Genomic DNA, 25,389 nt, shown 5'->3' with positions numbered 1-25,389 from the left:
AGGAAAAGACAGTTTAATTACCTTTTTGATTTTAAGGCTTGTTTTCTTGAATGCAAAACTAACTCCACATGATTGATGAAGTTGCTCTGGAAGGGGAAAAATATCTTCTCTAATAGTAATGCTCCTTGAAACTCATTTCAATAAAATGAAAATGGCCCTGTTCACCAAGTAGCACATTTCGCCAAACATGTCATATAAGGAATCAGTAAAATTAGTAGAGAAACACTAAGGCTTGAAGGGACCCTGTGTAATGTCACAGAGGCTGGGTACTGGTGGACTGGAACAGATCGTGAACCATGGAGAGAAGAAGATAAATCATGTGAGGATTATTTGTCATGCATACAGAGAGCTGGTAGGTAATGTAACACCATGCAAATCACGAAGTACACTTTATTGGACAGCTTAGAGGAAGGACCCCTGCCATTAGGGAGCAGGAGATCTAAGATTTGAGTACTCTTATCTTATTAGTAGGGCTCAGGTCTCTTTATTTCCATTGAAATCATTGAATTCCCATTTTGGGGGGCCTCTGGGTGGCTCGTTCAGTTAAGCATCCGACTCTTGATTTGGGCTCAGGTCATGATCTCAGGATGGTGGGAGGTGGAATGAAGCCCCCCATTGGGCTCCACGCTCGGCTGGGAGTCTGCTGGAGATTCCCTCTCTCCCTCCTCCTCCCTCTGCCCCTCCCCCTGCTCATACTCTCTCAAATAAGTAAATAAATCCAAATAAATAAATAAATAAATAAATAAATAAATAAATAAATAAATTCCCATTTGGTTTTTGATTTCTTTGGTGTTTATTTCTTTACATCCTCAGGACACAGGATTCAGTGTCACTTTCACTGAAATAAGTTAAAATGAACTAATATGGTTTGTTGTTTCCAGTTTTCTTGCAGGAGGAGGGGGTGTTTGTGGAGAAATGCATCAGCAAAGTCTCTGCTTGATAACCCTACATGCTCACTCATTGTGGGCAAATATCTGATTTGACCATATATGAATGTCTGTCAGGAAGAGGGCAAGCTGCCATCTGCCATGATCCTACTGAGCACAAAGCACTGTTCTAAACATTTTATGCTGTTACCTTCTTTTAAATTACCACCATCTATCATGGTGACGAAAAATTCAGTGACTTACCCAAGGCCATACAACTTGCAAAGAGTGGATCAGGGGATCAAACCAGAACTTTGTGTCTTCAAGTTTGAATTTTCTTATCGTAACGTGTCTCCCCATTCATCCCCAACTTAGCTATGCCCATTTTAAATAAAAGAAGCTGAGGTGATTGATTGATTTGCCTATAGCAACTCACTGATACAACTTAGAGTAATTATTTTTTAGCTTTTTGGGGGAGGGGATACAAATTCAAATCCATACTCAGTTTTATCTTCTCAGTTCCATCCTTATAAAAAGACATTAGAAAACTAGTATTCAGGGTGCCTGCCTGGCTCAGTTGGTAGAGCATGTGACTCTTGATCTCAGGGTCATGAGGTCAAGCCCCATGTTGGGCATGTAGCCTACTTTAAAAAAAATACAATAAAAAATAAAAAACCCTGATTCTTTCTTTTAAAGATTTTGTTTATTCATGAGAGACACAGAAAGAGGTAGATACACAAGCAGAGGGAAAAGCAGGCTCCCCTGCAGGGAGCCCAATGTGGGACTCGATGTTGGGACTCCGGGATCATGACCTGAGCTGAAGGCAGACGCTCAACTACTGAGCCACCCACCCTAAAACACCCTGATTTAAATATATATATATATATATATATATATATATATATATATATATATACATATATATATATAGAAAGTAGAGATAAAGGAAACTAGTGTTCACCCAATTGAAATAAAGCTCACAATTTTTTTCTAATGATAAGCTTATGTTTAATGGATCATTTTTTACCTTTTTGAATTTGCAGCAATCCTAAAATACAGATAGTACTATTTGAACCTGAGAAGAACATAGTTATACTTGGGTGATTATTGCACAAAAGTGTTCCCAGGGAAATTGTCTCTCTTAAAGCCAATCTCCCACAGGAAAATGCTTAGACAGGGAACCCGGAGAGGGCTGGGAAGGTGGCGCTCTGCATGTGCTCTGTGATTACACTTGGTCAGTGCTTAGTAGTACCATCAAGTCAAGGACGGTGGCTCAGACGACGTGACTATGTACGTTGTACCTGTCCAACCTTTTTTCACTGAATATTTCCATTGAGACTTTCTTTGCTGCTCCTAGTGCCACACCCAGAAACCAGATCGTCTGACTTAGCTGAGCTATAGCACAAAAACAGGAAGAAAACTACCTAAAAATACTGGCTAGAAGGAGATCACTGGTAATGAAAATATGAGAATTCAGTTCAAACCCCGCAAGTCTAACTGAAGAAATTTCACTATTACCACCCACCAGTGGTTCTCAATTTTTGCTTGCACATTAGAATCACTTGAGATCTTTTTGGAAGATCACTAGGCCAACACTACACCTGAGACCAACTAAGTAAGAGCTCTGGGGACAGGAGCTTGGCATTAGTATTTTTAAAGCTTTCTAGATGATTCTATGAGCAGGCAAGGTTGGGGAACAATGACCTGTTGCTTTACCTGGTGCACCCCTGACTCCTGGGAGATCCCCTGTATGTGGGAAGTACTCATAGAACACCAAGAATGATACTAGTAAGTCCTCAGGAGTTCACCAGCCTAGGAGGGAGATAACGTGTTATGTTTATCAGCTAAATAACAGTTCAAGGCAGGACCAAGTTGGTTGATTTGGAGAGAAATGCTGTGGAAGCTAGGGTTTCAAGGATAGTTCGGAGGTACTCAAACTACCACACTAGTTTTTGTGTTTATGTCTATATGCAGTTTTCAGGTGGGTAAATAGAGAAGATTCATTGCTTTAATCAGATTCTCATTGGGGTCAGCATTACAGAAGAGGCTGGGAGTCACAGCTGAGGGCTCGGGGGAGTGGAGGTCAAGAAGGGCTGGTGTGGTCAGAACCAGAACAGCATCGTGTAGATGGGACACCACACGGCATTGAAGGGGCTCACTGCAACAATCTGGAAGGAAGGAAGGAAGGAAGAAAGGGGGTCTTTCCAAGTCCAGGGGAGAGAAGGAACGGAGTTATGGAGGTAGGAGCATGCCTACTTAACTAGCACAGTGAAGCCTTGGAGCTCTATGGGGGATTATTTTTTAAAAGATTTTGTTTATTCATTTGAGAGAGAGCAGGAGCCGAGGGAGGGGGAGAAGCAGACTCCCCGCTGAGCAGGGAGCTCGATGCGAGGCTCCATCCCAGGACCCAAGATCATGACCTGAGCCAAAGGCAGATGCTTAACTGACTGAGCCCGAGATTTTTTTTATGAAAATGTTGGAGATAATCTTTTTTTCTTCCTTCTAGGTCTCACAGTGATTAACAGATTTCTTCTATAAGACTATGAGCGAAAGGCTCAGTGTCCTAAATCCTGAGTGCTCAGGACATCATCAGGCCAAAGGGGCTTCTGCAAATCCCTTTATTAACAAGTAGCAACGATCAGATATTACCCCCACTGGCTCCTCAGAGTCCGCGATGATGAGGTCCCCGTTGGAGCTGTTTCCATGTGCAAGGAGAATTAAAGACATTCCCCCCAGTGTCCCCTTCTCTGATCTCAGGAGGCAGAGTCACAGAGAGGTTCATCCACAAGGCAGGCTGTGTTATCAGGAACTTGTTTCCCTCAGAGTAATCCAGTGTGACCGGCAGTGAGGACACACAGTTTCACCTTTCCCTGCCTCCTTCGAGCTTCTGGCAGAGAAGCAAGCATGCAATATTTTCCTGACGTAGGGCAAGATAAAAGACTGAAGAGTATCTTATGTGCTTATTCTCTTTTCCCTGGCCATAATAGAAATCATAACTTAGAAGTAGGATTGCATAGGCCTTGCTGTGTACCGTCTCCTAGTAAAAGGCAATCAGTGTCATATGGTTAATGGCAAAGGAAACGCTGTCACATGGCAAAGGACTAAAAACCACTTGTCCCTTTGGTCTGCTAAAGCATAATCATCTAAGTGTCCCTTGGAATGAGAGCTACCACTTTAGGGGATGCTAATTATGTGCCAGGCCCTGAGCTGCAGGTGTTACATATATTGGGTTATCCAATCTTCACAAGTAATCCTTTGAGAAAGGTATAATTATTATTATTCCTAATTACACACGAGGGGCTAGCCTAGAAGTGTAAGTCACATGCCTAAGGTCCTACACCTAGTAGATGGTGGAGCCAGGCCCAAACTCAGATCTCCTGCCTCTCCCCCACCACGGGATGCTGCGTCACAGTGAGATGCAGACCCAGGTGTGACGCAGGAGACTGCTGTATTGAGAGCGGGACTGCTGTATTGAGAGCGGGACGTCACTCCATAGCCACGAATTGCAGAGGGGATTGCCAGGACTTAGGAGGAGTAGACGGAGATGGACGCACTGGTGTGGTCTTTCTTTCTATATAAACGACCTCTCCATTGGTTTGGAGGTGGCCTGTCTTAACAGTTGTACTCATTGAATGGGGGCTCTCTGTACATAAATCTTGGCACTTTAATTTGGTAGAAAAATATGTAGCTACTAAAGACTGAGACAATGCTATAGATAAGAAAGGATGTCCAAGATATATAGCCAAGTAAATCAGCCAAGATATAGAATGGCCTGCACAGCATGCTACTTTTTTTTTTTTTAAGATTTTATTTTTTCATGAGAGACAGAGAAACATAGGCAGAGAGAGAAGCAGGCTCCATGCAGGGAGCCCAATATAGGACTCGATCTCGGGACTCCAGGATCACACCCTGGGCTGAAGGCAGGCGCTTAAACTGCTGAGCCACCCAGGCGTCCCAGCATGCTACTTTTTGATTAATAATAATAATAATAATAATAATAATAATAATTGTGGGACACCTGGGTGGCTCAGCGGTTGGGCGCCTGCCTTCGGCCCAGGGTGTAATCCTGGAGTCCCGGAATCGAGTCCCACATCAGGCTCCCTGCATGGAGCCTGCTTCTCTCTCTCTGCCTGTGTCTCTGCCTCTATCTTTGTGTCTCTCATGAATAAATAAAATCTTTAAAAAAAATCGTTAGGCTATAAAAGACTATCATTGGGATACACATGAGACTGGAAATAATAGATGCCCATATTCGAAGTGACCTGAATGGTTAGGGGATGAGATAAGAGGGAAAGGGTTGTCACTGGAGGTGCTGTTTCACCTTTTGAATGGTTGCCCTGTTGTAGATTGTTACCTGCTAAAAAAAAAAGAAAGAAATAAAAAAAGGTACATCATATGCATGATGATAAAGATGAAGCTCTCAGTAGCATGATGTTTGAAATAAACTTGTACAATTGAGTTTTGGAAATCTCAGCAAAATTAAGCAAAACAGTGAGGTAGGTTAATGTATTGGTCCTGAAGGGGGGGATATGCAGGCCACTCACGGGATATATTGCTCAGCATTTGTATGTAGACTTCTGTATTTACTTATGTTTAAATTAAAAAGGGTTTTCTTTGGGAGTGATTAAAAAATATATATAAGACCTCTATCCAGCCATATTTTTGAGTGGATAAATTTTAAAAAGTTGAATGGAATGGATTCTATTGGATATTAGAGATAGAAAATGTATGTAAAGCCCAAAATGTTGTTACCAAGTATCCTCTTTACTTCCCCTCCCCCAACTCACATACAGAATTTAGAATATCCATTAAGCATGTGACTTCTGATTTCCGCTCCGGTCATGATTGGGGTCGTGGAATCAAGCCCCGAGTCAGGCTCTTTGCTCAGGAGGGTGTTTATCTACTTGGGATGCTCTCCCTCTGCCTCTCCCCTCCCCACTTGCTCTTCTTCTCTAAAATACATAAATTTAAAAAAAAATCTAGAACATCAGAAACTTGATAACAGTACAGAAGAAAGGTGGAAGAGATACCATATATCTTGATGCCACACAACAACCTGTCTCTTCTTTCACTTACAATGAACATTTTTGCACTTTTTAACTTAGTATAGTGCTTACTTTTGGGAACTTCTATCCTTTCCAAAAACCTATACAGATCCCAGAAGAATTGATTTTTTTCCTCTCGTATAGATACAAGGCACTTGAATGTATTTTGTGACAACAGAATATTGATGATTTTTAATTAGAAAAAAAAAAGGATAGGATTCATTTCTTCTAAAGCTATCTTTCTTTCCTAGATTGAACAATTTTCTGAAGTGTTTCTCTACTGGTCTTTTTTATATTGTTTGCCTGATGGCAAAGGTTGAATTCTGAATGGCAAAGTGATGTTTAAAATAAGGCAACAAGATTGAATTTTAGAAATGCTAGGAAGGAGCAAACATTTTCTGAGGCACATCGAATTCAGAGTTATGCAAACAATTTTTATCATATAAAAAAGGTGTAAATATGCCCCCAAACATCATTTTTTCTACTCTCCAAAGTAGTCTTTATATTTCTTAGTTCTTTTCATCTTTTGAAAAGATTTAGACATTCCCAGTCATAGCAAACTTTCTTAAGACAATTTTCTGATGCTTTGTGTATACTTCTAAAAAAATCTGTGTTTTTTGAAACTTAACCTATCTTATGAAACTTACCCATCTTATGAAACCCCCTTAATTCATGAAGCCATTTTATATAATGTAAAACAATCCTTTACCTAGAAATTTTATTAAGTAATACATAAGAAGATGGGAGAGTGTGAACGTTTAACACTTTGTTGACATTATATGGAAACCCTTTAAAATGTAGGACCATAAGCCTCTTTTTAGTTAAAATTGGGCTTTTTAACAATCCAGTTATTTTAAGAGATTAGACAATAGAGACCTAACTTATTTGTGATAGAACAAGAGCAGATTCCGGTTGTTATTTGCACATTGTGCTGATGTTTCTGATACAAAACACGTTTCTTGAAAATAAATTCTGGGGGGCGCCTGGGTGGCTCAGTTGGTTAAGTGTCCGACTCTTGATTTCGGCTCAGGTCATGATCTCAGGGTCCTGGGATCGAGCCTTGCATCAGGCTCTGCACTGGAGGTAGAACCTGCTTGAAATTCTCTCTCCTTCTGCCCCCACCCCCCACCCGACTCAGGTGCTTGCTCTAAAATAAACAAATCTTTAAAAAAGAAATTCTGAGAACTAAAACAGAGGCATTAAAATCAGTCTGCACGATAGCAGTTCTCTGTATTGGCGCTTCTCAAAGTGCAGGCCACAGACCCACAGTGGCCCACAACCTGATACTTGTCCGCCTGAGATAAGGAAACTTGACAGTGTTTGACATTGCGGTGATATTGAAGCACATGATCTAGTAATTCATTTTTACAGTTTTTTTTTATTTTTATTTTTTTTATAAAACTCTTACTCTGGCAGAAAATGGAAATTTAAAAATCTCACCCTTCCCCAAGGAAAGTGCAAGAAACACTGCTCTGGAGAATGTTTGTGGGGCTCCTGAAAGTATTCTGGGTGGAGAAGGGGCTAGATAAGAAACAAGGCTGAGGTGAGAGGAGGGAGGGAAGGGCTCGCCACCGCGCGGTGGTAGACACAGCTGAGCCAGCAGAAGTCCCAAATTTTAATGTCCCTCATGAAGGGAAGATTAATTTTGGAGAAGTGTTGTCATTAGTATGAATTTTCAGTCTTTTTTCAGCCACATGTGACAGACGCTAAACTCAAAGTAGATTAAGAAAGAGGAAAAGAGAGAGAAATCATTGATTCCATGACTAGAGAGAGACTCTTGGTGTAACAGCTTGTCACAGGGAATCTAGGGACTTGGGGTCATTATTCTTATTCATTCATGCTGTCCCACTGCTTCTCCTGCCTCTCCCTCCAGTTGTTTCTCTCTCAGGATTGTCTCTCTTCCTTCTACCACAGATAAGATTGTGCCATGTGGCGAGAAGGGTGAGTGGCTTTCGGTAGTGCGAGGCTCTATCCTATTACCTCATCCCCTCCAGAGGTAAGAGCGAGCTGTGCTCTTAAGAGGCCATGCACAAAATCCTCGGGGAGCACTCTCAATGGCCCCATTTACACAGTGGGCTCAGTCCGGGGCTGTTCATCACAGCTGAGGGGAGAGGAGACTATTTTCTTGCACATGCATGTGGCCAAGTGGATTGGGCTGAGGTAGGGAGGAACTGGGGTATTGTGTCAGCAGCTCCTTAAGAAACCTATAGTTGGGGGCAGGTTCCCCAGAGATTGGGGGAGTGATGGTAGAGAAGAATGAAGAGATGAGTAGACTAAGCAAGAGATGTCTACTGCCTTGTAGAGACTAAGCTTTTCAGTGTCACAGCTCATTGGTTTGAGACATAGCAGGAGGTGGAAGAAATAAGAATGAAGACCGGAAAAGGAAAAGGGAAGAACTCCCCAGCAGACACTGGGAGGAGCCCTGATTGGGGGCAGCCAGGGAGGGGCTCGGGGTTGAGGCATAGAGAGGAAGCACTGAGACCACAACAGAAAAGGGAATTGGAACAGTGGGGAGCCCCATGCTCGTTGTCCTATGAGGACCTGAGCCACAGGACAGCTTTTCAGTTCTGGAAGGTACAGATGTCAGCCAGCCAATTAGAGCTCAGCATCCTCTCACAGTTGAGAGCGTAACTAAGCCCCAGCAGCTGCTAGTGGTTATTTTACAATTTGGCAATGAGAAATCTCAGCCATGAAAACAGTGTCTGGTAAACTTTTATTATTTTTCCCAGAGCCTCCACCCCAGTATTTCCTTTTTTTTTTTTTTTTAATTTTGTTTGTTTATTCATGAGAGACACAGAGAGAGAGGCAGAAACATGGGCAGGGAGAGAAGCAGGCTCCATGCAGGGAGCCCAATGCGGGACTCGAACCCAGGACCCCGGGGTCACGCCCTGGGCCTAAGGCAGGAGCTCAACCGCTAAGCCACCCAGGCATCCCCAGTATTTCCTTATTTATGTGAGACAACTGGAAAGTCAGAGTAGGGTTTGGGTTTTTTTTTTTTCTCCCCTACATACGAAATACCTTTGCGAAAAGAATGTCTGTAAAACACAGATCCGTTATACTCTCCATATGCGGCAACACTCAAGGTGCAGTTTTCAACATTATTTGTGTCCACAAAGCTGCTCAAAATCAGAGCCTTGGAGACAACTGTGACTTAAGGTCCCGTGGGCGAAGCCTCGAATGGGAGGTGTCGAAGTCCATCTCTTGACTAATGCCCGCAGTTAGCTACAAGACTCCTTCGCGTGCCGTGAACAAGGCGGCGCGGGCGAGGCAGGCACCCGGGGGTGCTTGTGGCCCGTGAGGGCAGCTCTCAGGTGAGAAGTAGGCCAAGCACCTGCAGCTGCCCTCAAGTGTAGTCCTGTGCCCTCCTCACGACGGAGACTCTGGGCCTGGGCTCAGCAGCCCTGTCCAACAGGCTCTGGGCTGAGGGGCCCGGCCAACTGCAGAAGCCCAGAAGGTGACCGCAGACGCCGGGTTGTAGTTGGAGTTAGAAGACGGGCCTAGAGGCCCAAGTAAGTGTTAGGACCCGTCCAGAGAGAGGAGACTTGACCGTGACTCGGGGGAGTTTTATTCCCATCGGTCTTCTCCACTAGCCATTGTGCGCGGCCTACAAGAGAGGCCAGATGCGCCATTTTTTGTTTGGAGGCTGACCTGTGTGAGCGGGTTCCGTCTCCTGCTAAATGGACCTTGGACGTCGGGAGAGCTAGGGAAGGAGGTCGGAGAGGGGATTCGGCTGACGGAGTTGTCGAGCTGATGCTTACACAATTAACCAATAAATTATAACACAGGTGTTCTTTGCGGATGGTTTCCCTTCTAACAAATACCTGACTTGAGGCCTAGTGTGACAGGTAAAGGCTGCTTACTAAAATCACCTTGGCACCTTTTCTGACAGAAGAGCCACACCTTGAATTTCTGAAGCATCATCTCTAAGTGTTACGCCTGAAAATCTACACGAAAAGACAAAACAGTCTCCAGGTGGTTCAGTTGCTCAGCCAGATTTAGAAACTTCTAAGAAAAAATTAGAAAACAGTCACGGATATGAACCAATGAGTTGTCTGCCTTTTTTTTTTTTTTTTTTGGTTTTGTTTTGTTTTAATTTTCGGTCTGCACAAAGAACTACGCTTCCCCATCCTCAGGCTATACCTGTGCTTCAGGCTCCTCCTCCCTGTGTCTTCCTGGCGGGTGTCTCCCCACCGGTTCCCACCTCTGTCCCCTCTGCCCGCTGGTTCCAGCCTGGGGACGTGACCTTCTCCCTCCATTCCAGCTCTCACCTTAGTTTTGCCTTATTTCTTGCTTTTGTGTCCCATTTCTTCAGAGTCATGTGGACGTGGTTCTTGCATCTCTGAGGCCCCCAATCTCAGGGAAGGACTGAAAGCGTTGTTCATAAGTTGCCAAAGACCTCAAATGTGAACTGTACTGATTCTTCTTCATGCCTTACTGCATCTTTTCTTCAGTCTCGAGAGCTCTTGGAACTCTCTTCTAGACTTCTGAGACCCTGGGCTGACGCCCCCCCACCTTTTTTTTAATCCCCTGCCTGCCCTGTTTAGCCTCCTCTGCAGAATGTGGTATTTGTCTTCCTCTGTCTTATTTCACATACATAATGCCTTCAGGGTCCCTCCGTGTCTTCCCAGATGTCAGGAGTCCCCTTTTTCGTGGCTGAATAATAGTCCTACGAATGTCTCAAAACTTCTTTATCCACTCATCCGTCGATAGGCACTTAGGTGGCTTCCATATCTCCACCATTGTAAATAATGCTGCGATGCATACACGGCTCCTTGAGTTAGCATTTTTGTTTTCTTCATTTCAATACCCAGCTGTGGGTGTTTATTGCTAGAACTTGTGGTAGTGCCATTGTTGGTTTTCTGAGGACCCTCCACACCGTTTTCCGTAGTGCTCTCTGGTTTGCATTGCCAACAGCAGTGCATGACGATTCTCTCCCCTCCGTCCCTCACCAACACTTGCTGTTTATCATCTTTTTAAGGAGAGCCATTCTGACAGGTGTGAGGTGGTGTCTCCTTGGGGATTTGATTTGCATTTCCCTGATGACTAGTGCTGTCGAGCACCTTGTCATGCACCTGTGGGCCGTTTGTATCTCTTTTAAATAAGGTATATTCAAGTCTCTGGCAGTTTTTCAATGAGATTGTTTCTTGGCTATTGAGCTGTATGAGTTCTTTATATATTTTGTGTATTAACTTCTTATCAGAGAGACATTTAAGAGATTTTTCTCCCATCCCATAGCTTGTCTTTTCATTTATTAATGGGTTGCTTTGCTGCGATAAGTCCCACTTGTTTGTTTTTGCTCTTTTTGCCTCTGCTTTTAGTGTCAAATCCAAAAAAAGTCAAGTGTTCAGGAGCTTACCCCCACTTTTTTTTAAAGGAGTTTTATTGTTGAAGGTCTTAAATTTTGAGTCTTTAATTTCCATTTCATTTTTTTATTTTTTAAATTTTTTTATTTGTTTATTTATGAGAGGCACAGAGAGGCAGAGACACAGGCAGAGGGAGAAGCAGGCTCCATGCAGGGAGACTGATGTGGGACTCGATCCTGGGACTCCAGGATCACACCCTGAGCCAAAGGCAGACGCTCAACCGCTGAGCCACCCAGGCATCCCTAATTTCCATTTTAAATTTAAGTCTTAAATTTAAGTCTGATCAATTTGAGTTCAGTTTTGTGTTTGGTGTAGGACAGGGGCCCAGTTTCATTCTTTGCCTGTGGCTGTCCAGCTTTCTCATCACCATATATTAAAGAGACGGTCCTTTACCCATTGTGTATTCTTGGCGCCTTTGACATAAATTAGCTATGAATATTCATGGGTTTATTTCTGGGCTGTCTAATCTGTTTCATTGTTATGTTTTATGCCAATAATATACTGTTTTATCATAGATTTGTAATATATATCATTTGAAATCAGGGAGCATGATGGGCTCCAGCTTTGTTCTTCCTTCTCAATATTGTTTTGGCTATTTGGGATCTTTTGTGGTTTCATACACATTGTAGGATTATTATTTTTATTTCTGAGAAATGCCATAGGAACTTTGATAGGGATTGCATTGGATCTGTAGATTGCTTTAGATAGCATGGACACATAATCTTCCAATTCATGAGCATAGAACATCTTGCACTTATTTGTGTCTTTAGTTTCTTTCATCAGTATCTTAAGGATTTCAGTACAGATATCTTTTACTTCCTTGGTTCACTATATTCATAGGTTTTTAATTTTTTTCATCATAAATTGGGATTGTTCTCTACTGGGGTCTTAAATGATGGTCATCTCTAGAATTCAGTTCAAAAAGTATTAATCCAGTCCTTGCTTTGTGTCAGATCCTATTTTTAATATTTGTATATAGTAGGTGGGATAAAGTACCTGCCCTTGTGTGACTTCAGAATTCAATGAAGGAAAAGCAAATTGGAGAGATCACTACCTTCACCTTTGGTAGGTGTGATGACATGGTGCTTTAACATCGAAGTGTCCATCCATGGCTCTTTCTGTGAACTGTGAACACTTTGTAGTTTGACTATCCCTATGGTTTTGAGTGCTCCCCTGTACTGATGACTCCAGATATCTATCACTGAGTCCATAATTCCTGTATCTCATGGCTAAAAGCATTTTCAAAAAATATTTTATTTATTCATGAGAGAGAGAGAGAGAGAGAGAGAGAGAGAGAGGCAGGGACACAGGCAGAGGGAGAAGCAGGCTCCCTACAGGAAGCCCGATGTGGTACTCGATCCTGGGACCCTGGGACCACGCCCCGAGCCAAAGGCAGACACTCAACCACGGAGCCACCCGGCCATCCCAAGAGCTTTCCTGAGTTAAACACACCTGGGTTTGAATCCTGGTTCTGCCACTCATATGTGTGACCTCAAATAAGATACTGAACCTTATCTAAGGCCTATTCCCTTTCTTGTACAATAGGGATCATGAAATCAGAGTTGTAGGAAGTGAGCTACACCAGGTAAAGCTTTCAACACTGTACCTGGCATAAGCCAAGTGCTCCAAGTATGTTGCTGCTATTTAACTTTGAGTTCTTTGAGGTTTTAAAAAATTTATTTTTATTTTTCCCTGTGCTTGATTCTTTGGGGTACCATGAGCTTTCATTTGGAATTCCCAAACTTCAGTTCATCTAATGCAATATAGTAACTGCCAACTTTCGAGCCAGATCTTCAGTTCACTAAATTCCCAAGAGTTACTAAAATGACACAGAAATGAAAAGGTAGTGTTATTTTGTGGGTATAGCTTTGGAATCGATCACAGCATGTGGTAAAACATGTATTAGCTTCCTAGGGCTGCTGTGATAAAGTGTCACCAATTGGGGAGCTTAAAACAACAGAAATCTGTTCTGGAAGCTAGCAGTCTAACACCAGGCTGTTTGCAGGGCCATGTCGTTTCCAAAGTTCCAGGGGAGAATTCTTAGTCCTTCCTCCACTTCCTTGGTTCTAGTGCTTGCCAGCAGTCCTTGGTGTTTTTGACTCATGGCTACATCACACTCCAGTCTCCGCCTCCATCTTCACAGGACCTCTTCTCCCTGTCTGCCTCTGAGTCCAAACCAGGGCCAACCTTAACTCAGTATGACCTCACCTTAACTTGATTATATCTACAAGGATCCTATTTCCATCTATGAATCCAGCGATTCATAGATGTTGGGTGTAAAACTTGAACAAACCTTCTTGGGGGAGGTCAACCCAGTACAAGGCACATAGAAAATGTTTATTGTCTTGGACACGTAAGTGATTAACTTTTGCCTTGAAAAATAGAATGCTTATCTAATCTCCTTGTGTCTCTCACAGGAGACCTTGTGTTTATGTGTGGAAGTAGTCTGACCTTAATCTGTCTCAGTGTTAGCAAGATTCAGATACTTGTTTGTGTGCCTCCTATAAATTCCTCCTATAGAGGACACCAAATGCAAAGTCTATTACCACTATAGACTCTACTTCCACACTTCAAGCCAGCTGCTTGCCAAATGCTGCCTGCTACAACACTCTTCAGCCCTCATCTCCATATACTTAGGACTGTTTTACCTGTAATTACAGGATCTGACCTCTTCTAGGTTCTAGGGGCAATTTTGGCCTTCAGCAGGAGGGATTTACAGAGCTCTTCCCAGAGTGTATACAGTCACACCGTGTTGATAGCTTGGCCGTACATATTGCCTTGCTTCTGAAACTGAGTATTTGTCTTGATTATAAAAACCAGTTTTTAAGAAAATGATAATCATGTGAGGTAATGGATGCATTAGTTAACTTGATTGTGGTGATCATTTTGCACTGGGAAAAAAATGTTAATGTTTAAAAAGAGCAATTTCCATTTCTATGCTGGTTCTGGTCTTCTTGGCTCATCGCACAGTCCAAGGCCCTGTTAGGTAACCTGTGTGGTATGGTCGTTCTTCTACAAGCGGGGACCAGCACTCATGCTACCTCTTGGGTTAGGGCTCTGGTGACTAAACTTGCCCCTGCCTATGGCGATATCTGAATAGAATCTGTTCCTGAAATCCCTTTGACTACAATTCTGTGATGCTTTAGATGGAGAGGGCTCAGCTGAGAGAGCTCAGCTCATCTTAGTTTGTATCTACAGCATCCACTCCATCAGAGGAGGCACATCCCAAATCTAGGCCCTAGTCTTTCTCACCGTCTGCCCTGTCCCCCTTCCACCAGAGGGACAGACTCTAGGACAACCAGACTCTTTATGACCAAATCTACTTCGTGGGGTTAAAAAAACCCTTCCAACATATCTGCAAGGTCAGGGTCTTTATCATTTTTCCGATCCCCCAATATTGCTCCTATTGATCTTCATTCATGCTGTTTTGTTTGGTGCATCAGAACTCGCTGAATACATTTGCTCTGATGATAATGGAAAGATACTCTGCTCAGATTATTAGTGAATTCTTAATGAATTGGAAGATCATAATATTCTTTTGTAAGATGAACACTATGATGGCTGAGCATATTTGTTACTTAGCCAGCCTGCTAGTCTGCCAATAAACCAATGTGGGCATCGCTACAGTGCTCCCATCAGGGAGTAACTAAGCGTGTTGTGCTTGCTGAGTCACATTTTCCTTGCCTCAAATACTGTCTGGAGGTAAACATCTTCATAAGCCAGAATTAACTCCTTCGGGTTATTAGGGAGCTTAGCAGTGTTTAGCAAAGTGTTTTGCCAACTGAAGAAAGAAACCTCTTTGCACTGGTAATGTTCAGACTGGCGGGTGATGAACTGGAAGCTCAGTGAAATGTGAGGTGGGACTTAGATGTTAAAGCTTCCTGCTAAGATCTACAGCGTGTTAATTTTGAAGAAGCTAAAAATCTTGAATATAATCAGAAGCAAAGAAGGAGTTTAGAAGGGTGATTTTTCAGCAAGAAAGTCATAATCCTTTGTTCTTATTTATGCTGCAAAGAGCGCTAAACCCATTGAAAAATGCTTCAGAGATAACTAAGAATATTAATGTGAAGCTAAAATTGTTTTGAGGTAGACCCTAGAATTGAGAGCAGACTTCTAAAGGGTTATATTAGAAAGATGCTGAATTCGCAAGTAGAGATCAATCTGCACTTCCCAAATATTTTCTCTTTTCTTGACAGTAAACATACTTCTCAGGAGGGCGATTTAGCTCTTCAGAACTCAAGAGTGCCCAACACAGAAGAGTAAAGTCAAAAACTCAGCTCCCCCTAAGACGTGTAAATGAGGGTGTTTTCAGTGCATGTGGTGTCCTTGTTGCACTTGGAGCATCTGAGTGGTGCATTTTGCAGAATTGAGTGGTGGGTACAAACAGACAGATATATTGTAATTTATATCAAGTAGATTCATAAATTAGACAATATGAACCTTATATGCTTAGCATCCTTGAGTCATTCTATCTATAATCACAAAATTCGCTCTTCCCATTATAAATGAAACCTTGTAATAAGACAAAAAGATTTGGAAAACTGTAAAGAAGGCAAAAGGCAAACCCACCCAGAGTCCCAGCATCCAGAAGCAACATGGCCCACTGTTGGCATTCTTACTCACTTTTTCCCAAGTCCTTAATATAATTGATTTTTTTTGATCCTATGTATACCATTTATATCTGGTTTCACATTTTTACATAACTTCCACACATAAGCTTTTCTCAAGCTATTGACAAGTCTTTAGATAGATTTTAATGATTATGTAATGATATGCAATTTGCTTAGTTATTCAGCTAATGAGCACTTAGTTTGTTTCCATTTCTCCCCCTCACTTGTCAGTCGGGCTGCACTGAATGTCTGTGCTTTCCCCTGCCTTGCATCTAGCTGAGGATGCATTCTGATAGGAACATCCCTCTGGGTCTGTTTCCATAAGAGTGTTTATAATGTAACTAGCATTTATTCTTTCCATCTAGCTTTCTTTAAAAAAAAAATAGCATAGCTAAAAGATTATAGGTTTTCTTGCTATAAGTGTGAAAAGAAGCAGGACAATATCACACGCTGTCAGATATACTATAGGCTTATCTGCGGCTGAATATTCCTTTACAATCGCGCGTTCCCACCAGACGGAGGTATCTCGGAAGAAATCAGTTATATAGAAATAACCCATCTGAGGCTACTCTAAAAACAACCATGCTTTTCTACGCACAACAAATGACATAGCACAGAAACAGCTAAATAAAGGGGTGCTTGAGGGGCCAGTCACTATAGTACTCTGGGAACGTAGCCTTTTATTAAGGACCAAGTAGAACTAATGTCATGCAAATTACTGCAAACTATGTTTTATGATATATTCCATGTGATTCAGCTCTCATAGTGGATTGGACTGTTTATTCCTTTAAAATTGGAAATCACATTATGAACCTGTGAACCATTCTGAGGAAAATACAAAAAACAATGTCATGACCTTTAATGTCCTTTTCCAAGGCTGAAGTTCTATGAAAACACTAAGGTCAGGAAATGACATGTATGTTTTGTTGACCAAAACGTTTGAAATGATACTAAAAATTGCGAGGTGATCTAGTTCTGAATCCCGTAAGATTCCAAGTTTTGATAGTTTCACCTCGAAATCCTTCACATCTGACCATCCTTTTGGCCCTTCCCCCCATCTCTGCCTATCCATCCTGCACCTCTGATCAAGCTCTCATATTAGGTAATGGTTTTTTGGCTTGAAATCCTAATATATAAAAAAGACTTGCAAATCCTATGTATGCACCACTGTATTAATATTTATACACTATAAATTACACAAAAAGACATGAAAAAGGTGTAGGCTAAATATACATACAGATATTTGAGAACTGCCAGATTTTTTTTTAAGATTTTTTTAAATGTATTTATTCTTGAGAGACCCGGAGAGAGAGGCAGAGACACAGGCAGAGGGAGAAACAGGCTCCCTGTGGGGAGCCTGATGCGGGACTCAATCCTGGGACCCCAGGGTCACAGCCTGAGCCAAAGGCAGGTGCGAAACCACTGAGCCATCCAGCGTCCTGAGAACTGCCAGATTTGATAATGGCATTGAATCAATATTAATTTTCTTCACTTGTATGTAAGAGAACATCCTTATTTGTAGAAAATACACACTGAAGTATTTAGGGGTAAAGGGATAGCATATCTGCAATGTATAATCAAATGATTTGAAGAAACATACAGAGAAAGAATGTGATAAATGAAATAAAATGATGACAACTCTGTGGGGGGAGTTAGGTGAAGAGCATTTTTTTGTAGATTTGGAATTACTAGTCTGGGCCAGTTGATTCCACACTAGAGTAATCAACCCATGGAGGTGTGCAAGGCCATCCAATGGAGGTGCATAGGAGTCCTTGAATTTTACATATATTATTACCCTAGCAATAATGTCCAAACTGTTCTCTAGGCCTCTTTTTCACCCTCTTTTTGTCTAACTGCAACCCATGTGCTAGTGACCTTCCTAAAGTATAAATCTGACGATGTCACTCACCTTCTTTAAAATCCTCTGTGATGCCAAGTTCACGAGAGAGAATGCAGAAACCTTCTAGATGATCACATGAGGCTTTTCATTGTTTAGTCCTATTTCTTTATTAATGATCTATGTTCCAGCCAAAGGAACTACTCCCCATTTGCATAATTTTTCTTGCAAATAGTGTTTCTTCTCACTGGAATGTTTTTCCTTTGTCTGCCTTTTCTACTCATTTAACCCTTGAGATGTCGCTGCAAAATTTCATCTTCTATAGTCCCTGATACTCTTGCAGTTAGCCACTTCCCCCATAGCAACGATTTTACCACATTTTAATCATTTACTGTACAAGTCTACCTCTAAATCCAGCTGCTAGAGACTAGGGAGCGGACATCCTCATCTCAGTACCTGTTGCACCCTGATTGACCTGTGATGGTTAGAACAGTGCCTGGCACACAGCAATGAATGCCTGTGGGGTGAATGAATGAATGAAGGAGCAGAAACCCACACTGAAACTACCACAGAAGACTCTTTTATCCAAAATCAAATATTAAAAAAAAAACAAGATCAAATATTCAGCATCTGAGGATAACATCCTGAATTTAAAATTATATTACAACTAGTGATGGAACTGGTAAAAAAAAAAAAAAAAAAAAAAAAAAGACCCAGTGTTTGTAATGCTTCCACTCATACCCGGCCTGCCTGCCGCATGGAGGAGGACTGGGTGATCACGGCTAGTTCCATTGAGCTTTGACCTGCGGGGCAGCTGGACAGTGTCCAAGATTTTCAGTTAATTGATGTTTGCAAGCTGACTTTTAGTAAGTCTTACCATCTTTAAGAGGTTTGCTCTTATTCCAATTTTATTTAAACTTTAAAATTAGGAGTGTTGGATTTTATTAAGTTCCCATCTAGTATTTATTTATTTTTATTTTATTTTTTATTTATTTATTTTTTCCCCATCTAGTATTTAATGCAAGTGTTCTACTCTAGGTTATAATGTAACCTTATATTGACTTATTGCTTGATATTTGGACCATTCTTGCATTCCTGTACTGTGCCTGCCATGGTCAAGACGTTGTTTTGATAGGAATATTTTCTCTGCTGTTCTATACTTTATAAGAGTAAGAGGTGACTATTCTTTACATGTAATATTTACGCCATGGAATATTTGTTATGTTTCAGAGATCATTCCAAAAAAAAAGCATTGAAAAAAAACACACACACACACACAAAAAGGCATTGAGTCAAACTTAACCTCAGTGGTTGAGTATGGAACCATTATAGCCATTCTATCAAGTCAGAAATCATGATAGCTAACATTTATTAAGTAACCTTTTATGCCAGTTACTCTTTTAATTGCTTTATATGTATTAACTCACTTACATCCTATTGCATTCATATGAAACAGAACTTATTATCCTTATCTTGTGGTTGAAGAACTGAGACCCAGAGATGCCAAGTACCCAGGGTTACATGGGTGGTAAATGGTAGAGTCAGGATTTGAACTCAGGCATTCTGGCTCCAAAGCCTATATGCTTAATACTTAGGCAGTATCCTCCAGAATGATATTGGGGAAAACACAAACCCAGGAATTATTTGTTCAAAGATAGAATCTGATATAACCGGGGTGCCTGAGTGACTCAGTTGGTTAAGCGTTTGTCTTCAGCTCAGGTCATGATCTCAGAGTCTTGGGATCAAGCCTTGCTTCAGGCTGTCTGCTTCTCCCTCTCAAATAAATGTGTTTTTTTAAAAAAGAATCTGATGTAATCGTCATTTAATATGATTAAGTAATGTGGAATTTATGAGAGAAATACCATAACTACATATCATCTATTAATACAGTAATATAGATTGGGGAATAACAGTATTTAACTATTTAAAAACTTAAATATTACCAAAGTAATAACAGTTTTTTTTCTTTTTCTTTTCAGCAACCTTGACACAGAAGAACTATGCGGTAAGTTTTGGTATTTTGGGGGGAAGAGGTGGGAAAACTCACTACTTTGCTTTAGAATGAAAAAGAATATCATCTTTTATAAACTCCTATATACCCTGAAATTAATGTCCTAGATTAGGAGTTTGGAACATAGTAAAAGATAATTGAGATCTCAAGGGATTTATCCTATCTGTGAGTTTTACTCAAGCTTGTATTTCACTGGAGAAAGAGTTGGGGCTCATTAATTTGTTCATGGAGAATTGTTTTGTAGTTAGTACAATTAGTTTTACAATAGCAAATTCTCCACTAGTTTGAATATATTTTTACATTGGTGTTTAATAGGACTTCATTATTCTCTTCAAGTAGGTTGCCTCTTATTACTGTGTTTCAAAATTGACCCTCCCCTTCACATGTAAGAGCAACTTTGTTCCATACCTGCCTAAACAGTTCTAGAATTTTATTTTATTTTATTTTATTTTTTAACAGTTCTAGAATTTTAAATGTCACTCGCAAAACCAGTTTCAATAGAGGAATTTCTACAGATTGCTGATTTATACAGCCTCTTCATTTATTTTCTTCATCTTCGCGGTTGGAAACAAAAGTCAAAGGCTGGGAATGTGGAAAAGGCAAAGATTTCTGAGCTTTATTATTTTTTTAAAGATTTTATCTATTTATTCATGAGAGACACACACAGAGAGAGGCAGAGACATAGGCAGAGGGAGAAGCAGGCTCCACGCAGGGAGCCCACTCGATCCCAGGACCCCAGGATCATGCCCTGAGCTGATGGCAGATGCTCAACTGCTGAGCCACCCAGGCGTCCCAAGCTTTATTTTTTGTTCTGGAAAAAAAAAAAAAAACAACTATGGAGCATTGTGAGACTATTCAGTGTGAAACCATCATTTTTCTCTGAATACTGAGAAGTTTCAGAAGTTTTTTTCAGAAGTTATGTTTTAAGGTAGTTATATAAGAAAACCTCCTGTCCAAGTTTGATTTTTTTTTATTCATCTAGGTTTTTTAAAAATAATTTTACAGATGAGATTCTTTGAAACTCCTAATTGAAGTCACAGGCACTTCCTGAACATCTTCTAATTCTTACAAAGTTAAAGTTTACCAAATCATCACAGAGTCCCTTTTACAATATTCAAGAGTGGTCAGTCATCTTTCATTTCATCAAAATTGTAAGACAACACCAAGCAAGGTTATGTCAGGACAAAATATCAGAACACAAGGTTTCAAGAAAATCACTCCAAACAGCACAAACTCATCATAAGCTTTCCAGTTTTCCAGTGGTCATAAAACACTATTTTCTGTTCCTACATAATGTCTAGCTCCTGTTCAGTGAGAAGAATCCAACTGAAAAGCACAATGTCTATGCAGAAGCCAGGTATCTGATACCAAGTCATGTTATGATTTTGGTAATTATGGAACCCTAGTAGAGAAAAACAGAGAAAATCCTGGCATACTTTTACACTTAATTCAAGCATAACCCATCCACACACACGTATTAAACTGTGCCAAGTGGGCAAAGGGGCCAGTAGGACCATGGCCACCAGGTTTTCTAAAGAACAGCAATCACTATAAAGGTCAAGTTGTGATCCATTCTCATCCATGTGCATATAGTCCCTGCCAGTGAAGTCGGGAGATGAAGCAGAGAACTGAGATTATCTTGATAATTTTGTGAGGTTGGGAGACCCGTTTGCCTCACGTGTCTGGATAGGTCAGGCCAAAGTAATGATTTCCTCAAATCATCCAGGTAATTCTTTTTGTTTCCTACTCAACTTTGTGTAGATAGGCATGGCTTGTGAGAAAGCAAACTCTTAGGAGGGCTTTTAACAGAAAGACGTTTATGGCTCCTCTTTATTTGCTGTGTGGCTAATGTATTGTCATTAAGGAATATTACATTATCCACTCTTAGTATGATCCGTGTATCTTAATCCTCTTCAAAAAAAAAGAAAGTTTGTCTTTTATAATAATAGAAGTAGATTAGGAACCTACTCTGTATTTATTGGGAGAAGATTTGACTATGATTTTCCCCATAGTTAGGGCATTGGCATATGGATTTTTTTCTTTTTTAAGAGAGAGAGAGCATGCATGCAAGCTGGGGATAGGGAGTGAGGCAGAGGGAGAAGGACAGGGATGGAGAGAGAATCCCAAACAGGCTCCACTCCCAGCCAGAGCCCGCTGTGGGGCTTGATCTCAAGACCCTGAAATCATGACCTGAGCTGAAATCAAGAGTCTGATGCTTAACAGACTAAGCCGCCCAGGCTTCCCTAGTGTATGGGGTTTTAATGCAGCCAACTTGCTCTGTGTTTTTAAAACCAGCGATACTAGTATTCCCAATCGTGTGTTATAATCCTCCCCCTCTCTGTTCAAGAATGTGCATTTTAATTTCCAGAGTATAGCTTCATGTCTTGTTATTTTGTAAATATAAAGTAAATATTTAAGTTGGATTCTAATCAAAACCAGATGCTTCAGTACAAGCAAGTAAAATCTGTCGACTTACACCCCGCACAAATTCCCCCTTGTGCATGGGAGGGGTGGCACTTGATCAGTATGGGAAACAGATTTCTTGGACTCTTCCATAGAATCAGTTGGAAGGTCCAGGTAAAACTTGCATTCTGTTGCTTTTACTTAGTTTGTTAATTTATCAAGTTATGGACCTAGAAATCAAAATCTATTAAAGTATTTTAGTTGTGAATATCTGTTTTTAAAATTTAATAATAGATTACATAGGCATATAAGCTGGAATGTCCATCTCTCTCTTTCTTTCTCCCTCTCCTTTTCCCCTAGTCTCCGCTGCTAACTGCTTGGAGCATATCCTTCCAGATATTTTTATTCCTACCTTGACATTGACACGTACGCCTTGATAGATAATTTTTCCAACAGTGAGGTCACACTATACCATCAGTACAGCCGCACACTGTTCCTTGTATTAAAAAGGCTCTAAGTGTGCTGCATTTACCTTAGTTTTTTCAATCCAATCCCTTTTGTGGATTTTCAGTCTGTTTCCAGCTTTTTGCTTGGACAAACAGCACTGGAGTAAATATCCTTGTTTGTATTATCTTCATACTCTTGTATGCGTAGTCCTATGTGGTTAGATGCCTATAGGTGTGATTTCTTGGCCAGAGATTCTTCGGTTTGCACGCCCACCAGCAGTGTTTAGGCGTGCCACTCTTGGCATGATTAGGAAGGCCTTCCCAAATAGCAGCTTTCGGCTGGATCTTATCAATCCAGTACATAACCCAGTTACAATTAGGTGTATGAGTTTGAACTCTGGCTTTGAGTCTTCGGTTTTCTGTTCATTCCATCTTCAGCTGTGATCTTAAATCTATCAGGAGAAAAAATATTACTTTTCCGACTCGACCTAGTTTTTTTTTTTTAAGATTTTATTTATTTATTCATGAAAGACACAGAGAGAGAGAGAGAGAGGCAGAGACACAGGCAGAGAGAGAAGCAGGCCCCTCACAGGGAGCCCGATATGGGACTCGATTCCTTCACCCGAGATCACGCCCTGAGCTGAAGGCAGATGCTCAACCACTGAGCCCCCCAGGCATCCCACCACTGAGCCACCCAGGTGTCCCTCGACCCAGTTTTCAACTATTATGATAAACCTTACTCCTTTTTAACTGAACTATTTTGCAAATCTTGAACTTGGCAGCTAAGTATTTTGAGATACTTAGAGATGGATGAAGAATAATTGCGATGAAAGTTCATGTAGCTAGAGTGCTGATCTGAAAGCATTTCTCTAAGAAAGCTCTGTGAGCAAAGTCAGGCACATTCAATATTCTACTTTCTCATCTACTTGCTGTCTACCAAATATATATATATATTTTTAATTTGCTCACAAGTAAGATCTATAAAAACTGAGGGTGCAGGACACTCCAAGGGGAGGACAAGTAGGTAAGCTTTATATGTAAGATTCCTTTTAGTAACTGTGTCCTGAGTGTCCCTGGTCAGACCCCAGAAGAACACCGGCTTGCTTTGCCCCAGCCTGGGCAGTGCTGAGGGACCTGTGCCAGCCAGAAAATCACAAGTCACTATTCATCTTCCATACTATTAGAGCTGTGGCTATCTGGCACATTCATAAAATCACCAAAAAAGAAGGGCACTGCTTGGGATGCTCAGTCAGTTAATCATCTGTCTCCTAACCTCAGCTCAGGACTTGATCTCAGGGTTGTGAGCTCCAGCCCTGCACTGGGCTCCATGCTGGCAGTGGAGCCTACTTAAAAAAAAAAAAAAAAAAAAAGTCACCAAAAAAGATGTAAAACACTTTGCATGACACTGATACGCATTCTCTCAAAATAACCCTTGTCCTTAGATTCCCAACTGACGCACCAGTTCAGAGCATGGGTTCTTCCCACCTCTCCAGTCTCCCTCACCTCAGTATTTTCCTCCTGATCTAGTAGACTTCTCGGGAACCTATAGCAAGATACACACCATAGGATTCATCTAAACTCCTAAGAATGCTTTGTGAGATCAGCTCCCAGGGTGGCCTGGGCGGAGGGTATGGGGCTGTGGTTTGGACTTGAAATTCTTAGAACTTCAAACTTGAGACGACCACATGGAGCATTAAGATGCCGAACCGGAAAACAAAACTCGGTGATGCGCCACCACCAGTCAAGTACAGCAGGGAAGGGAGAATCTAACCTTCAGGCAGCATATTATTAGCGAAGACACTGCTTCTTTGAACCTCCGCGAGGAGATAATTTGCTTTCTGGTAGATAACTTGTCGAATAAGTCTGTCTGTAAACCGTACTCTATTCTCTTAGAAAACAATGTTTTTAGACTCTTAGAATCTTTCCAAGATTCTTCGCTTCAACTGATGAGAATGGGCTGTCATGCATCTCCGTGTGTGCTGTACGATTCTGTGTGCTCCTGCCCGTGGAACTCACATGCAGGTTTCAATAAAAGTGCATCACTTCTCCAGGAAATTTACTCTAGTTATTGGAGGAAAGAGGTTTTGCTTTTTTACCCATGGAACCATGCAGCTCTTTTTTATTGTCTTTTGATACTATAACAAATCATATTATAGATTTAAAAAAAAAAAAAGAAGTACCCTACAAGCAAAAGAGATAAAAAGAGTTCCACATACAATGGATTTTGGGGGGGACTGTCCTGAGACCATGCATATATTCAGCATTTTATGCCCCATAGAGACTGAGTTGAAGGGATAGAGGTCACCCTGTGTGTGGGGGGTGGTGTCCCCATCTTCATGCCTCTTCTGCTTTACTCTGACCCTTCGGGGCACATGTGAAGTGCAGCTCTAAGTCCAGGCCACAGAGGAAGGTTACATCTGGAGAATGAGGTGTGTTCTGGGGTCCTGGACCCTTTCTCTGGAAGGATCAGAGTTGTCCTGGCTCTTGTGGTCCACCTCAGACCCTGAATTTAGAGATATGTTGTTAGAAAAGAGGAAAGGAGCCCGAATGCAGAAGGCTGCAGGATAGAGGCTGCCCAGATGGCTTCAGTGTGACCCCAGCAGCTGGAACCTGCCTCAGATGCGAGCCCTGGGTGTGCCCCTGAATGGGATAACCTTTGGTGTTTGTGAGTGACGGGACAGTTCCCACCTTTGGGTTCCTTCATCACTCATTTCTGCTGTTTTGGAGCTCCTGCTCTGCATTACCAACCACCCAGGCCTGCACACTCAGGCCCCCCCGGGCTGGTGCTCCCCTTCCTTCCCACAGTCT

The 25,389-nt window shown here is 41.5% G+C and overlaps 1 protein-coding gene across 1 annotated transcript in view; it reads left to right on the top strand.

Moving 5' to 3' along the window:
* Positions 1–25,389, top strand: part of NECAB1 (N-terminal EF-hand calcium binding protein 1) — a 187,590-nt gene that overhangs the window by 54,514 nt on the left and 107,687 nt on the right. Inside the window, exon 4 of the mRNA XM_072734344.1 lies at positions 19,701–19,726. Coding sequence (XP_072590445.1) covers positions 19,701–19,726 — 26 coding nt within the window. The remainder of the gene's footprint in view (positions 1–19,700; positions 19,727–25,389) is intronic.

Source organism: Vulpes vulpes, chromosome 13 (assembly GCF_048418805.1).
Source record: "Vulpes vulpes isolate BD-2025 chromosome 13, VulVul3, whole genome shotgun sequence".
Classification (NCBI taxonomy): Eukaryota; Metazoa; Chordata; class Mammalia; order Carnivora; family Canidae; genus Vulpes; species Vulpes vulpes.
This window is presented reverse-complemented; position numbering and strand designations above follow the sequence as displayed.